Source organism: Anser brachyrhynchus (genome assembly GCF_964034855.1).
Source record: "Anser brachyrhynchus genome assembly, chromosome: 3".
Classification (NCBI taxonomy): domain Eukaryota; kingdom Metazoa; phylum Chordata; class Aves; order Anseriformes; family Anatidae; genus Anser; species Anser brachyrhynchus.
In genome coordinates this window covers 51,634,150-51,650,020 of record NC_137696.1, presented here as the reverse complement: position 1 = coordinate 51,650,020, position 15,871 = coordinate 51,634,150, and the positions used below count along the sequence as shown (strand labels likewise).

Here is a 15,871-nt window from a genome sequence, read left to right as displayed (position 1 = left end):
TTCAAAAAAATTAAAAAAGACAGACATACAGAGTGCCAGGAGTTATCAGAATATCACATACAGATTTTCTGAATATTAAAAAAAAAAAAAAAAAAGACCCGAATTCCTGAATTTTGCTATCAGTTACATTTGTAAGTCTTGTCTAATAATCAGAACTGTGATTGACATACTTTTAAGCATGAGACTTTAATTAACTATATGGAAGTCTGCTTGTTTGGGATTAGCAAACCAATTGAGTATTTCAAGACCAAGAGGACAGAAGTTTTGACTGGTAGGGTTGGGTTTTTTTTTTTTGTTTTGTTTTGTTTTTTCCTTTCCAAGTACCTACAATACCCTTACTTCCATTATCTGACAACAAAAATCTGTTAGAAAAAAATAAAAAACCTTTAAATTTAAAAATGAATGAGATCTTCTGAATTTATTCCATGAAGCTAATCCAAATTCAAACTTATTTCCTTGGTAGCAAGACAGATGTAAATTATATTGTTATACATTCTGCTCAATAAACATTTCAGCACCAAAATATTCATCCCATTAATATGTTGTATTCATCTCATTAAAAACAGAAAGCTTTTTACCCCCAGAATATCTTCTACTAACAACGTTTTTCTGGATCTGGCTACATAAGCAGATACTGTAGTGCCATGTGCAATGGGCCCTGCCGGAATGAGCCGTGGTTGTCCTTCTTTAGCTCCTGGTGGTGTAAATACACACAGACTCTAGTTAGAAGGAAAAAAAAAGGGGGGGGGGGAGAAAAAAGATGTAATTAGAGAGCATAGCTACATTTACAGTTACCGTGCTACATATGTGATGCAAAGAGAAACAGTTTTTGTGCTTTTGAAAATGAAAATTAGTTGGTAAAACTCCATGTAATTCTTTCAAAATCATATAAAATCCCATTCTACATTCAATATTCAGATAGTGAATAACTCTTCTGCTAGTCAGTCACCACTTATATCAGTTGGATTGTGTTTACCTTGAACATCATACATAGAGTCACAGAAAAATATTACCTCTTATAAGAAAGATTTTTTCTAGAATGCAGTCACTTACTTCAATAGAGAATGCTCAGAAAGTACAGATAAGCTTTAAATTTCTTGTTTATCTCACCCAAATGAAAGGTAATTTCAAAATGCTCTGGTAACTATAATTCCTGAAATCCAAGTGACTGTATTCATCCCCTGTACTAAAAGGGGACACAACACTATACAGCATATTACTAGAGCTCCTAGTAAGAATGGCCACTCCTTTGTACTGATTTGTTTTAATGTTAGACTTTGCTTTCATTACAGCTGTTACAGGGGTTCATCTCCCAAGATTCTATGGCATCAATGGTTATGATAATTAATAGTAATTACATCTAATCCTTCTGCTACATATATCGTTTCCAAAATTTTCTGTTGCAGTAAACAAAAGCAGGTGCACATGTACTGTAGATACCAGTTGCTCTGGATGCAATGTTGCCTTGAAAGACTGAAAAAATAACTTTTTTTTTTTTTTTTTCTAATCAGATTTCAGCTTCGGCTTAGTAGTATGCAGGGAGCTTTGCTCTGGAATTGTCGTTATATGTATAGCTAACTCTCTGTAGGAGAAACAACAAGAACAACAACAACAAAATAATAATAATAATAATAATAAAATCTATGGGCCTGGTTCCTTAAAGAAATTAAGTGAATTCTATGTACTATGAAATCAATAGCATTTCTGTTATTTCACTCCCCTCTACCTAACTTGAGAGACTTGTGAGGTCATTATTACTATGGTATTTGAATATCTCACAATCTCTAACTATGCCTGTAGTCTCTAACTCCCTTGTATTGTGGGCAGTGAAACACTATCCTTGTTTCACAGATAGGAACTAAGATTTAAAAAACAAACAAAAAAGCAAACAAAAAAACACCTTTTATTTATATGGTTATTTTAGGTGAGGCTCCAATTACCATTTGAATACAAATTTCACAGATCACTACTCAGAGTGCAGAATGCCTTGCGTTATGATTTAGAGTCAGAGCAAGCCCAATGGATCACAAGACAAAGAAAACTCAGGTATGAAGGAACGGAGACAGACCTCAGAAGTCAATAGCCACCATCATGAGCCCTGTGAAACAGAGTAAATTATTAAACAGGGGCTGTTTTCATAGAATCATAGAATCATTCAGGTTGGAAAAGACCTCCAAGATCATGTAGTCCAACTTTTAACCTAGTACTAAAGTCCACCACTGAACTATCTACTAAGTTCCAAATCCACACTTATCTTGAAAACCTCCAGGGACGGTAACTCAACCAGTTTCCTGGGCAGCCTATTCCAGTGCTGCACAACTCTTTCAGTAAAGAAATTTCTCCTAATATCCAACCTAAACCTCTTATGGTGCAAATTGAGACTGTTTCCCCATGTCTTATCACTTGGTATAGAATTACAGAACATAAAACACATCATTTGTATGTGAAAATTCTGCATCTACTCTCAGTTGTAGAAAATGAAGTGATGACATGAGATGTATCCTTTCATAATTATTATTCACTTATTCTACAAACATGCATGGTGCATCATAAAACATACTAAAGAAATCCAAAAAAGAACACACTGAGATGTTCAGAAACTAAGGAGATGCAATGTAATGCACCATCTCTGAAGTGATTAAGGTATCTTAGCTAGAATAGACAGCATTTGGGAAGGAGAGAGTTGGACTTTAGGATGAGGTGAAAACAAATGGTCAAAGAAAAGTATGGAATTCATGGTCAAAGCAATAGTGAAATTTATCCAAGAAGATTTAGTAGTCTAATGGTTACAGTGATTAGTGAGTGTAAAAGAAAAACACTCAAGATTCAGATAAAACTAGAAACTATTTGTTTTGTTAAGGAGAATGTCAGGAAGTCTTAAAAAGTTCCACAAGACAAGGCAAAGTGTTTTCCATCCAGTTCCTCACGTGCTACTAATGTGATACAGATGGCAATTAAACTACCTTAAGAAAAGAAAATAAAGCTGCCACAAAGTATTTTAGCTCTGACAAGACATTTTAGCATACTTTATTTCATACTTCTCATGCAGTTGGAAGGAAAGAGATTTTTTTCCATGGAGTAGCTCTACTGAACTTGTACTGTATACACCTCCTTTTAGCGTCATAAGATCATAGAATGGTTTGGGTTGGAAAGGACGTTAAAGACCATCTAGTCCTAACACCCTGCCATAGGTATGGTCACCTCCCACTAGATCAGGTTACCCAAAGCCCCATCCAACCTGGCCTTGAACAATTTCAGGGATGGGGCATCCAAAGCCTCTCTGGGCAACCTGTTCCAGTGCCTCACCACCCTCTGAGTAAAGAATTTCTTCCCAATATCTAATCTAAGTCTACCTCTTTTTTTTTTTTTTTTTTAATCACTATACTCCCTGATAAAGAGAGCCTCTTCAGCTTTCCTGCAGGCCCCCTTTAGGTACTAGAAGGCTGCTATAAGGTTTCCCCAGAGCCATCTTCAGGCTGAACAACCTTAACTCCCTCAGCCTGTCTTCATAGGAGGGGAGCCCCAGGCCTCTGGTCATCTTTGTGGCCCTTCTCTGGACTCATTCTAATAATACTGGTTCTAATTCTGATGTTTTGCATTATGGCACAAGTGCAGAAAATATTGGATTTCTCTGTTTATTCTGATCCCAAACTTCAATCTTATTCTTCAAACCCTTTTACACTCACAGCTTCTTTAAAGAGCGGCCTTTAAGAGTCAAGGACGTGGGAAAAGCCAGAATGTTTATTTTATGTACCCTGTACAAGAATGTGCTACAAAAAAAAAAAAAAGAAAAAAAAGAAAAAAAAGAAAAAAAGCAACACAAACATACAAAAACAAACAAACAACAACAAAAGCATTGCATTGGCACACTGAATCTGCCAGAATACGCATGCTCAATTTACCAGAATAAAAAGCTCCATTTATTCTTACTTTCTTGTAATCTAATAAAATACAGATACATATAATTCTTAACTGAAAACTTAGTTTTATTATTACTTGCCTCATAAACTTAAGTTTCGTGATTTTACATGTACTTAAATAGAATGAAAAAGAGCATTTCACATAACAGATCCAAGAAAAGCACTTCAGTATCTGAAAAAAAGTACATTATGGGAAGGGGAAGCTACTAAGGGGCTTAGGGCATTAAGGGCACAGAAATACTGAAATATATATTGTTGCAAATATTTGACCTGCTAAGCTATATGCTTTGATTAAAACAAACAAACAAACAAAACAACAAAAAAAACTACTACTAAAGTAGTACTTTCATAGTAGGAATAATAACACTATATGTTCGATACCAAAAAGTTAATTCATATTGCAGAGTATTGCAAAATGCAGGAGATAAAACACAACCTCTGAATTACATAGTCAAAGTAGTGGAACAAATCAAATTAAATTAACAGGACACTAGGGACCAAAGCTGATCTTTCTAAAGATTAACACTTTTATTCACACCATTCTTCTTACTTTTTCTCAAGACATATTTGGTTCTTTATGCCAACAGAGCAATATGTGATGCTAAGCAGAGTAATTGTTTAATTTAAATTATGTATATAAAGAGTGCTTCTCCACACTGGTCTCCTGAGCCCTACCCACAATTAAATATAAAGCAACACACAAAACTTTCTCTTCTCAGAAATACCTCAGAACAAAACAAAGGAAGAAAACACAGACACATATTCTTGTCCAGAAGTGGCCTTCACTGGATCTTCCATGGCTAATAAACTGTGTTTACACAATGAAGTTTTGCTAGCAAAAGTTGCTTTTGCCAGCATGGTCTTTTCTGGGTCCTTGTGTAAATAACAGTTTGGCTGGCAAACCCCTCTGTTGCTACTACAAAGAAGTACAGCTGTGAATATGCATTTTGCTACTGGAAAAAGCACATGGACACTATATTACTTCTACAAATGGAAAAGTTTCTTAGAAGTGATTCAAATTTTGTTTCTTTTAGAGGGAAAAAAAAAAACAAACACATTGTTAAGAGGTCAGTGAAGAAAACCTCTTCCAAGTACCTAGCAGGTACTACATTTGAAACTATTCCTTCTTACTCTCTACAGGTAGAAAAGCATGACTCTGTTCAAGGACAAACCACCAACTAAACATTATCAAACAGTCCTTGATCTCCAAGGTCACTGAACAATCTGAAATCTCATTCCAACTGTGCAGTACTATTCAAAAGACATGCACATTTTGTCATAACTATATATAAGCTGCAATTAGTCCATAAACTTGTACTAATCCACATTACTTCTTTCATGGAATCAAAAAATGGTTTGGGTTGGAAGGGATCTTAAAGATCCTCCTGTTCCACCCGCCTGACACGGGCAGGGACACCTCCCACTACACTGGGTTGCTCAAAGCCCCATCCAATCTGGCCTTGAACACTTCCAGGGATGGGGCATCCAAAATTTCTCTAAGCAACTTTTTCCAGTGCTTCACCACCCTCAGAGTAAAGAATTTCCTCTTTATAGCTAATCTAAATCTCCCCTCTTTTAGTTTAAAGCCATTACTCCTTGTATAATCACTATACTTCCTGACAAAGAATCCCTCTCCAGCTTTCTTGTAGGCCCCCTTTAGGTACTGGAAGGATCAACATGGAGCCTTCTCTTCTCCAGGCTGAACAACCCAAACTCCCTTAGTGTGTTGTCATAGGAGAGGTGCTCCAGCCCTTTGATCATCATTCATGGCCCTCCTCTGGATTTGTTCCAACACTTCCAAATCCTTCTTGTGCTGGGAGACCCAGAGCTGAACACAGTGCTCCAGGTGGGGTCTCGTGACAGCGGAGTAGAGAGGGAGAATCACTCCCTGGATTCGCTGGTCATTTCTCTTTTGATACAGCCCAGGGTATGGTTGGCTTTGTGGGCTGCAAGTGCACATTACTGGCTCATGCTGAGCTTCTCATCAAGCAGCGCCCCCAGGTCTGGCCACTGGTGAACACAGACAAATGTAACAAAACTCATCCTTTCATATTTCATAGGACTTTTAAGTGAATGAACATATTGTAATCTCTCATGTCTATTCTATAATATATTAATAATAACTAATTAACAACTAATATATTAACAAGTCTTTCAGTCTACAAGAATCCATAATGACGTGCACTGTAATCTGTTCATGAAGAATATAATCATGACAGCATTCTCAATTGCAAGTAAAACAGCAAATTTGGCTTTCAGATGCATAACAAAACTAATATGTACCCAAAAAGCCACAATAGTATGGCTCTTGATGGTCATTTCTTGGTGCCTTGCACTTAGTCTGTTGAATTTACAAAGCAATTTATCTTAAACCTCTTTACTATGGCTGAAACAAACCTCAGCACTCCTCACTTTCAACAGATAAGAGAATCCACAAGAAGCACAACTGTTGCTCATCTTGTCATACCTTGGCCCCAAAATTTTTTTTATTATTTCTTTAAATTTTTTTCCTGGTGAAATGTAATGCTTGACAGAGACAGAAGATTAAAATCCCAATAAAAGAAAAGATGAGGAGGAACAGCCCAAGTCTCATAACACATACCATCAGCTTCTCCTGATAGATGTTCCTTCAGTGATAAGAAACTACCCACAGTTTTCAGGTGCTTTTAGTCTTAGTCTTTGGCTCCTCTGATGAGGAGGTCAACTATAAATGTAAGCAATGTTATTCTTCTAGTGGCTGTTGGGATGTAGCCTATGGGAATACATCAGAACATCAAATCCCAATCCAAACAAGTGAGGCACCATTCAACCAACTATATAAGGTTTGTCGGGATTTGAACTGCAGAACTGCAAACATGTATTGTTTGCATTTCCCAAACTGCTCAGTTGTTTCTTCTCTTTCAACAATATTTCTTATAACAAATACCAATCATAATTTTTTTTTCATTTTTTTTTTTTCCTAAGATATCTTTGCAGCAAAGAGGTCTGGATAAGAACCAAGTTTAATGATAAGAATGAGGGTTAAAGTACACACATCATAAGCATTCCATTAACTAGCTGTTTTGGAGCTACAGGTGACTCTCACAGTGAGTTTTGCAGATAAAACCAGCCCTGAAAATGCTTAATGGAAAATGATTTAATATTCAATTGACATCAAGTGAAAGCCTTAATACTCCAGCATTGCTATACAAATTGATGCTTGGGAAAAAAAATAAAAAAATAAAGAGAAATTAAAATTCAGCAAGTTGACATTAAGTGAGCTTAATGGTATTTGCAGCTCACATCCCTTACTGTTCAGTGATAGTAACAATTTTTTCCTCTTAGTAAAAGGAAGCGACAGCCTGCAAACATAAGACCACACAGCTTAGTGATGATACAATTAACTGTAGATAGGTATTAAGGCTGCTCCTTAAGACCAGCTTTTGCAGAAACAAAGCTTACCACAATAACCAATTATGACCAAGAAAACCAACAAAACAAAACAAATTTGGGAAGCATCCACAGGAAAAAAAGCTTGGATTTGTAAGCTGGCTAAACTGACATAGCAGCCAATGTTACCATGCTAAAATCTTAAAGAGCTATAAGCAATTGTGTCCTGGGTTTAAGCACAAGTGCAGCAATTCTGCTGCAAGAAGCGCACAAAGGATAAAAGGAAAAAAATACGCCCATTTTTAATCATTTTAATAACAATCTCTTCTTTCCTTCTTTAAAGCTAACCGAGTACTTGAGAGATTTGCATTTTTAAACTATATACTATGCAAGTATGTTGGGAAAAGATACAAATATTAGATATTTGTGAAATGAAAACAATGCATTTATATGCTGTAAAACAACTAGTAATTGTTTTGTTTTTAATATTTGTATCCTTTTAAATGGTGTTAATTTCATTTAATTCCTGAAAACTCTCCAGTTGATTCATGAAACTGAAAAACACCTCTAGAGTTACGCTAGCTTATTGACAGGGAAAACTACAGTGACTCACCTCTCTTCCACCCTCATCTGTTTTAAGGCATGGTCAGCTAAGCATTTTTCTGAAAGATGTTTGTCCAAACAGCTCTCAAAAGACTTCCAAGGATGAAGGTGCCTGAGCTTTCACAAGCAACACACTGTAGTGTTTCATTACAAATGCAACTGAGGAAGCTTTCCTAATGTCAATCCAACCTCCCTACTTCTTGCCCTATATACCATAAATATAAAGAAAATTCTCTTCCTCTCTGCCTTACCCAGGCATATCTTCACCCTTCAACTTTTGTTGTTGTTGTTGTTGTTGAACTGCAATGACAGTTCTTCTGTTTCCTGACTATTCTCTCCGCTCTCTTTTGGGCTCTTTTCAGCCCTTCCACTGTTTAATTAAAGTGAAGTGCTTAAACCAGACGTATTTTTCCACCTGAAACCACAACGAGCATACAGAGTAACAGGAAAATTACTTGTTGTGAAGACTAGCCTTCTGCTACACAGCACAATGTCTCTTTTACAATACCAATTATATTGTTGGCTTATGTTTACTTTCAGATTCACTTCAACTCTCAGAATCTTTCTCAAAGTCATCAACTACCCTACATATACTACTACCCCCAGATATACAATCCATGCAGAGTCTGGCATTTGTCCTCATCAAATTATTGTCTGGTTTCTTCAGACCATTTTCTCATGATAATTTTGAACTCTAATCTTCCTGTATAAGCATATCTGCAGTCCTTCCCAATTTCATGCCAGATGCAAGTTTAATAAGCCTATATTCTTCTTTCACCCATGCATTAATGAATATACTGAGCGAAACCAGATCCAGGATAAATGCTTGAGGATTTGCACAAAATAACCTGCCATTTTGATAGTGAACCACAAATTACCTAGTCTCTGTCTAGATCTGTGTTCTACATGTGGTATTTTCACCATGACCATTGCACCAGTCTGCCTACCTGAATAGTAAATGAAACAGGACCAAAACTTCATTAAGACTTATCTTGACAGTTACCCATCTCATTTTCTTCCAGTTTGATAATTTATTAACCCAAAATTTAACTGTTAAACAGTAATTGATCAAGAGCCTTTCCTCTCTGCTGAGCATCACTATTCTCTGGCAAGTAGGAAAGCAACAGATTTCTTTCACTATGTCTATACAAAGTTTACATAGTGGTAAAACTAACTCAAGGATAGAGATTAAAGTTTTCTGAATTGGCTTGCAAGTAAGAAGAGTTTCACCTACAAACATGTTTAAAAGACTCATATCTCAGAGAAGATGTCTGCATACTCAAAATCATGTATGTCAGGTTGGCACAAAACTTGAGACAGTTAGCAACGAGTAGATTCTTTTTCATTCTCTTAATAATTCACATCACCCCATAAATTCACTAGGTGGCACTGTATGTCAAGCAACAACAACATTCTGTATGACTAGAAATTCTACAGTAGTTTAATAACATACACTCTGAAGCACAGAGTGTGTGCATGGATTTGTGGCCCCACATAATTATTTCTTAAAACATAAGAAACTTCTGCCTGAAGCAATGATAGTCTGCTTGTCAACACAATTTGCAGTTTCAGAAGCTAAGTAACATGCACAAAAACTAGTAAAAGCTACTTTAAGTGTATGCCGATTAAATTCAAACTCACAGCTTTACATAAGAATCAATGCGATCCTGTGTTGAATTACACAAGTAAGTACGATAAACAAGAAACATCTGAAGAATGAGATAATATAGTAATACATTAGAAACTCTGTGTAAAGTATTTTAGAAATATTGCCTGGTAAAGATATCAGTTTATGAGTTTAAACCCATGCTCAGCTAGCATGGTACTTGGGCACATTAATTTACATACACACCCTGTCAAATACTAAGATTTCAATAAATCCTTTAAGTCGTGTTTAAAGATGATATTTAATTAAGGTAATAACATGAGAACTATGAACTATATTTTCATCCCCATCAGTAATAAAACAGAAAACTAACAAAGTAATGGCCTTTCCTTAAGAATTGTGGAGCATTTCTGTTTGATTTAGAAGCGTTTCCAGTCTACAAGTATATAGTATTTGCAAAATGAATGTTACCTAACTTAAGATCATTTTATTTGCATAAGTGCACTAAGCCATGGACAAAGATAATTCATAAGAGTACATCTACGTGGCACAATGTAATAGAATTCAAGAACCAGAAGTAGTGAGCACAGTTCTGTTCAGATCCTTTTACCATGATGAGAAAGCTATGCTGTTTCCAGCACCTGCATATTTTGCTCTCTATTTTACCAGATGCATAACATATGCAAAACCAGATTCTGAAACACAGAAAGACTTTATGGGGGGAGCAAGGAGTTGGACATGTGAGTGGTACTTACCTGCTTGGGGGCAATTATTTAAGAAGCTGAATCATACTATCAGCAGAGTCGAACTATCACTTAGCATGGAGCACACCAAGTGCCAGTACTCCCAAGCAATCTGAACAACCAGAAAGTCACTAAAATTACTGAAATACCCACACTCATTCTAGCACCAATTCTGAGTAACACTTGCATAAATAAATGCCCTATAACATGTAATTGGTGCAGCACCTTCTATTTCAAGCAAATTCACTCAGCTAAAGATCCCAAAGGCATTCAGTCTGACACATCAGCTAGAAATTTCCTCATCCTGCTGTTATCTGACTCAAGGTATGTTTCTACCTTCAACAGAGAGAAAGAAAACAAGGCTATAAAGAAACCTAATACGTGATCAGGTATTTTAACAAACTCACAAAAGTCCAAAGTAACGATACACTTTCCTGTTGAATTCTGCAGTGTCCTTAAAACACCTTCAGCAAGACACCCTGTCCTATTAAATGGCAAAGGAACTCTCTATAAAGCAAGGTCCTCCTTTAACGGCAAATGTCTCACCTATGCTTTGTAAAAAGAAAAAGGCCAAGCTTATCTTTACATTAAACAAACATGTTTTCGGCTCTAATATAATAGGGAAGTGCTGTCTATATTAAAAATTGCACCAAATAAAGATTTACAAAGAATTCTTAGTAACCCATGAAAAAAGATTTGCAATGATTGTATTTGCAATCTCTCAATATTAAGAAATAATAGCACACAGTATGCAGTAATCATTTGCTTGTTTTCATTCTTGAAATGCCTACAATTTCTGTGAAAGGAAGCTAACTTTTATCTTAACTAGAAACTCCTTATTTCATTTAGGCTAAAAGCAGTTACGGAAATCTTATATTACGAAAATGTTCCCCAGCTGAACAGATTAAGGAACACTAAGGTGCTCCTTAGATTAGCACCTCAAAATTCTCAAGTTTGGATTTCTTTAAACAGGCACAAGTGTACCTATACACATGGACAGCGAGAGCTGAAATGAAGCAGAGTTAATACTTTAGCTCCGGTTTTGATCCTATGGTCCCTTACAGAATTCAGTCAGAACAAATATCACTAGAGAACTATTCATGAGAAAGTAGGTATCTAACTTATTATCAGGCTTCCTCCATTTTGACACAATCCCCTCTCAATACTTAATTCTCAAAAATAAATAAATAAATAAATAAATAAATAAATAAATAAATAAATAAATAAATAAAATCTACACACGCTCCAGAAAAGCAGTATTCAGACCCAAATTATTTGTTAGAAAGCATGGTGAAAATAACTGTCACATCAGGTGTACATAAGGTTGCTGACTGCATAAATACAAGCAGATCTATGCATATTTTTTAATCTAAAAAACAAAAAGTCAAATGCTAAAATGGAAACATTTAGATTTTTCTGGATTTGAGAAATTAAAATCTCAAACCAAGCATCAAAAATTGACGCAAAAAAAAATAATAATAGAAGCTGTTCTTTAATATGTGGCCATACATGTTCAGCACTTGCTTTACTTTGTCTACACTAATTGCAGGGTTTTGTAATTTTTGAAACAAAATAGTTAACTTCAGCTTAAAGAATTAGCCCCTTTCTGCCTTTACGCTATGCGGAATCTTTTTATTCCCATTTAACGGAGGCTTATTTAATAGAAATACATTACCAGTACTTGCTGACCAATGGTTAATATCTTGGACACATCCTTTAGATTAAATATTCAAGAGACAAAGATAACCAAATTAATTTTCAATGGCAATTTCCTACAAAAAGTAGGCTAATGCATTACCATTTAGTTACCAGACTACAAACATGGGTCTGGCACAAAGCCCACTAATGTGAATGGAAAATCTCACACTAACTTCAAAGAACTTGGGATCAGTCCCTATAAAAACTACATCAGGAACATTCCATTTTGGGAGATGCAGTTACATAGCAGTGGTTAATAGAGTCAATGTGTGTTTTTAGTGGTTGGAACTTTATGCAGGAAAGTTATACTGGGAAGCAGATTCATTCAACTGCTTGATAGGCTACTAAGAAAAAACAAAGAAACAAACAAACAAAACACACACAAAGCAGAAGGTCAGGAATTGCCCATGGTAGGGAGACTGGGAAGAGTCCCTTTTGCCCCATTTATGCCACACAACTCTAACTTTAAAAACCTCACCATAGTAAGAATTGTCTAGGTCTTATTCTGTAAAGTTAATTTTACTGTAATGTAAGCATTTATAAAAAGCATTTATAGAGATGTACCTATTGCTTAGTTGGCATGCAATTACTGCCCCTGAAGCTGTTCAGTACTGTGCATTCAGAATTGATGGTTTCAGTTCCTACAAGTTCCTGTCTTCAGTGACTGCTTGCATTAAAGTGAACAGTCATCTACTAATGAGATGATGTCATCTACTAACGCAGAGGATGAATACATTACTTAAACTATCTCCCTTAGTAAAGCAGTTGTTAAAATACACACTATCTTTGTATTTACAGAACTGAGATCAAAACTAATTTCTAAAGAATACAGCTGGTTATCGTCATCATATTAAATAATCTTGAAATGAAAAAATACACGGAACCCATTTCCATTTCTTACTTTGAAGAAGTTTCTATATGGGCCTTCTAATTAGACAGTCTATTTGAACAAGTTGAAAATATTCTCAGGCAGGTCTTAAGTCACCTACAGGTTTGTACCTCTTCAATTCATTTTTTGTTATTTCAAAAATGGCATTCTTTCCCTTTTTCTGAAAGCAATCATTTCACAAAGAGCAAAGATTAATGGACTTTGCTCTTGAATTGATTAATGGGCTAAAAAGGTAAATTGGCTATGTAAAGTAAGGAAACAAAATCAGTGAGAAAAAAAATATTTTCCCCTCTAGTCAGTTAGAAGAGTTTAATTTGTTTCTTGAACAAATGAAAGATACAAAATTTCTGCCAACTTGTGATTTTTAAGTTGATGGAACTTAGTGAAGTATAAACTGCATTTCCTTCTCTGTAGCCATTTAAAGTAACTACAAAATCTTGTATAATGGTAACTGTACAAATTGACTTGGATATATATAAAAAAAAAAGGAATTCTAAATGTTAAGTGTCAAAACAGTATTGCAGTCATTGCTATTCAAATTATTAAACCAGAAACTAATCTCATTTGTGAATTTTAAAAGTACAATTTATCTCATGCTAACCAAAATCTACACCTGAACTTTACATTATCTTATGGTCAAGTTGCAGCTGACAGTTAACAGAAGACCTGATACTATTTTAAAAATCAGAAGTATAACCAGATGAAAAGAACAGGTTATGCTGAGAGCAAATTCACATTACTTTGCATGTTTGCTAAAGATAATTTATAATGGAGCCAAATCACAACTTAAGTTGATACAGTCAAAGAAAGAACAGCTGCCTACTGTCAAATTAAAAAAAAAAAAGGCCAAGACACAACATGCAGAAAATATATTTTTTAATTACCACTATGTTCAAGAAACTTCCAATTTACAGAAAGAAAACTAACAGACAGCTAGCATTTAGCACTTAGGTAATATTTCCTGCTAAATGAGGTACAAAATAAATTCAAAATATTGTAAAATTGGAAAATGCACTTCTAACTGTATAGAAAAGCAGTATCTTAATCCAGAATACTTACATTATTGCATTCTCCCAGGAAATATAGTGCAAATCCATCAGCTTTTGTAGCTGCCAAAGCAATAATAAAAGAAATAATTGTACTCAGAGGGGGAATTGAACTTATATGAGTTCTCTGAGGTGAAACCACAAATTCAATTCTACTTAGGACAAATATCTACAATTCTAAAGGTGAAAGTCTATTACTGTGTCCTTTGAAACTTCCAAGATTCTACAAAATTAGAGGTAGAGTACAATACTCGCTTACAGCACTGTCATTTGTTACAGTCTAAAAGATAATTAGAAACAACCTCTTTACACATCATGCTCCTATTCCAAGGCCTAATGTCTGTAAATTTAAATTGGTTCATGTGAGAGTATAGAAGTAAAATAAGAACATGAATTTACAGTATGATCAGTCAGATAAGATTATAATTTCCATGAGTAAAATAAACACTGTTTGTAGATGGTAAGCTATATTTATCCTTGCCTTAAGACAGAAAAGTATGGGAAAATGAAATGTTGCAAATATTGCCATAAAAATGTGTTTCAAAACAAACAGTTTCTATTTTCTGCACCTGTCCAATTCCAAAAACAGTGACACACACCAGAAATTTTGCACTTGCCCAATTTTTGCCAGATTTACATTGCTGTATGAAACCGGATAAAGTTGAATTCCTCAACCTTTCAAAAATTCAACCAACAAGCAGAACTTACAGCTGAAATGAAAAGTCTCAGAATCAGAAAGGTATTCTCTCAGATACTCAGAAGAGTCTCAGTTTCAGAAGAGCAGGAGGTCCTTTTTTTTTTTTACTCTGCTTTACACAGCAGACTTGATATTTAACCTAAGTAAAACTTTCTTTTCAACACTTAATAACCATTTTAACCAGTACATGTACTTATCTGATACACTATTTTTATGAATGAACACAGGAATCCACTTAGTATACTTCATGGGAGTAATTAGACTTCTGTGTGATCAAATCAGTTGGCTTTCTGCATATCTTTGACGGAAGGAAAAAAAAACCTACTCTGTTATTTGCTCATTGTCAACTTTGTAATATACTGAGAGTTTAGGACATGGTAATTTACATTCAAATTTTAAATCCTTCAATTGCAGCACATAAGCACATTGAGCTCTGTGGTAAAAAAAAGCACAATAAAAGAAATATAAAAAATCTCAAGCACTTTAGGAAAGAAAGAAAAAAAAAAAGTAAAAGATAAGCAGACCCAGTCTCTTCCACTTGCTGTGTATAAATAAAACCCAGTTCCGATTTGCTGTGAGCTCAACATCAGTATCCAAATAACCACTTAAGCAAATACAGTAAACAGAAGTGGTCCTTTCAAAACATCAAGTATTTAAATCAGAACAATTATTCATTGTTACAAAACAGTGATGTACCAGTAACGGGGAAACCTTTCTAAAGAGCTGCTTGAAAGCTATGTTGAGCATAGCTACCTATTCTTCCTATAGAAGTCTGAGTATATCAACTATGGCTAAATAATTAAATACAACATATAAATTACACTTACATTGTTATTGGGGATATTTTCTTTCTTTTCCTTTTTTTACTTTAAGTTTTGGTCACGTGTTTTTGTTGGTCTTTTTACTACAAATGTTACTTAAATCTGACAGAAAAAAATGCTTATATAACTGAATGCAATCTGAAATCATGCAGAAGACCTAGAACACCAGAATAGGTTGGGTAGGAAGGGACCTTAAAGATCATCCAGTTCCAACCCCCCTGCCATGGACAGGGACACCTCCCACTAGACCAGGTTGCCCAAAGCCCCATCCAACCTGGCCTTGAACACTTTCAGGGATGGGGCACCCACAGCTTCTCTGGGCAACCTGTTCCAGTGCCTCACGACCCTCTGAGTAAATAATTTCTTCCTAATATCTATTTTAGATCTACCCTTTTTTAGATTAAAACATGCTGTCAATAACATCTCAGTTTTGTTTGAAAAGGGGTGCAAGTATGCAGTGATATTACTGATAAATTTCT

At 35.2% G+C, this 15,871-nt stretch overlaps 1 protein-coding gene across 6 annotated transcripts in view; it reads right to left on the bottom strand.

The window, feature by feature from the left end:
• Positions 1 to 15,871, bottom strand: part of PDE10A (phosphodiesterase 10A) — a 190,777-nt gene that overhangs the window by 51,709 nt on the left and 123,197 nt on the right. For 5 of the 6 annotated variants that reach the window (XM_080588459.1, XM_080588456.1, XM_080588457.1 and 2 more), the window contains 2 exons: positions 13,888 to 13,937; positions 579 to 719 (listed from right to left, as the gene is read on the bottom strand). In XM_080588459.1, the coding sequence (XP_080444585.1) occupies positions 579 to 719; positions 13,888 to 13,937 (191 nt within the window). The remainder of the gene's footprint in view (positions 1 to 578; positions 720 to 13,887; positions 13,938 to 15,871) is intronic. The other variant, XM_080588458.1, reaches the window with a different exon arrangement.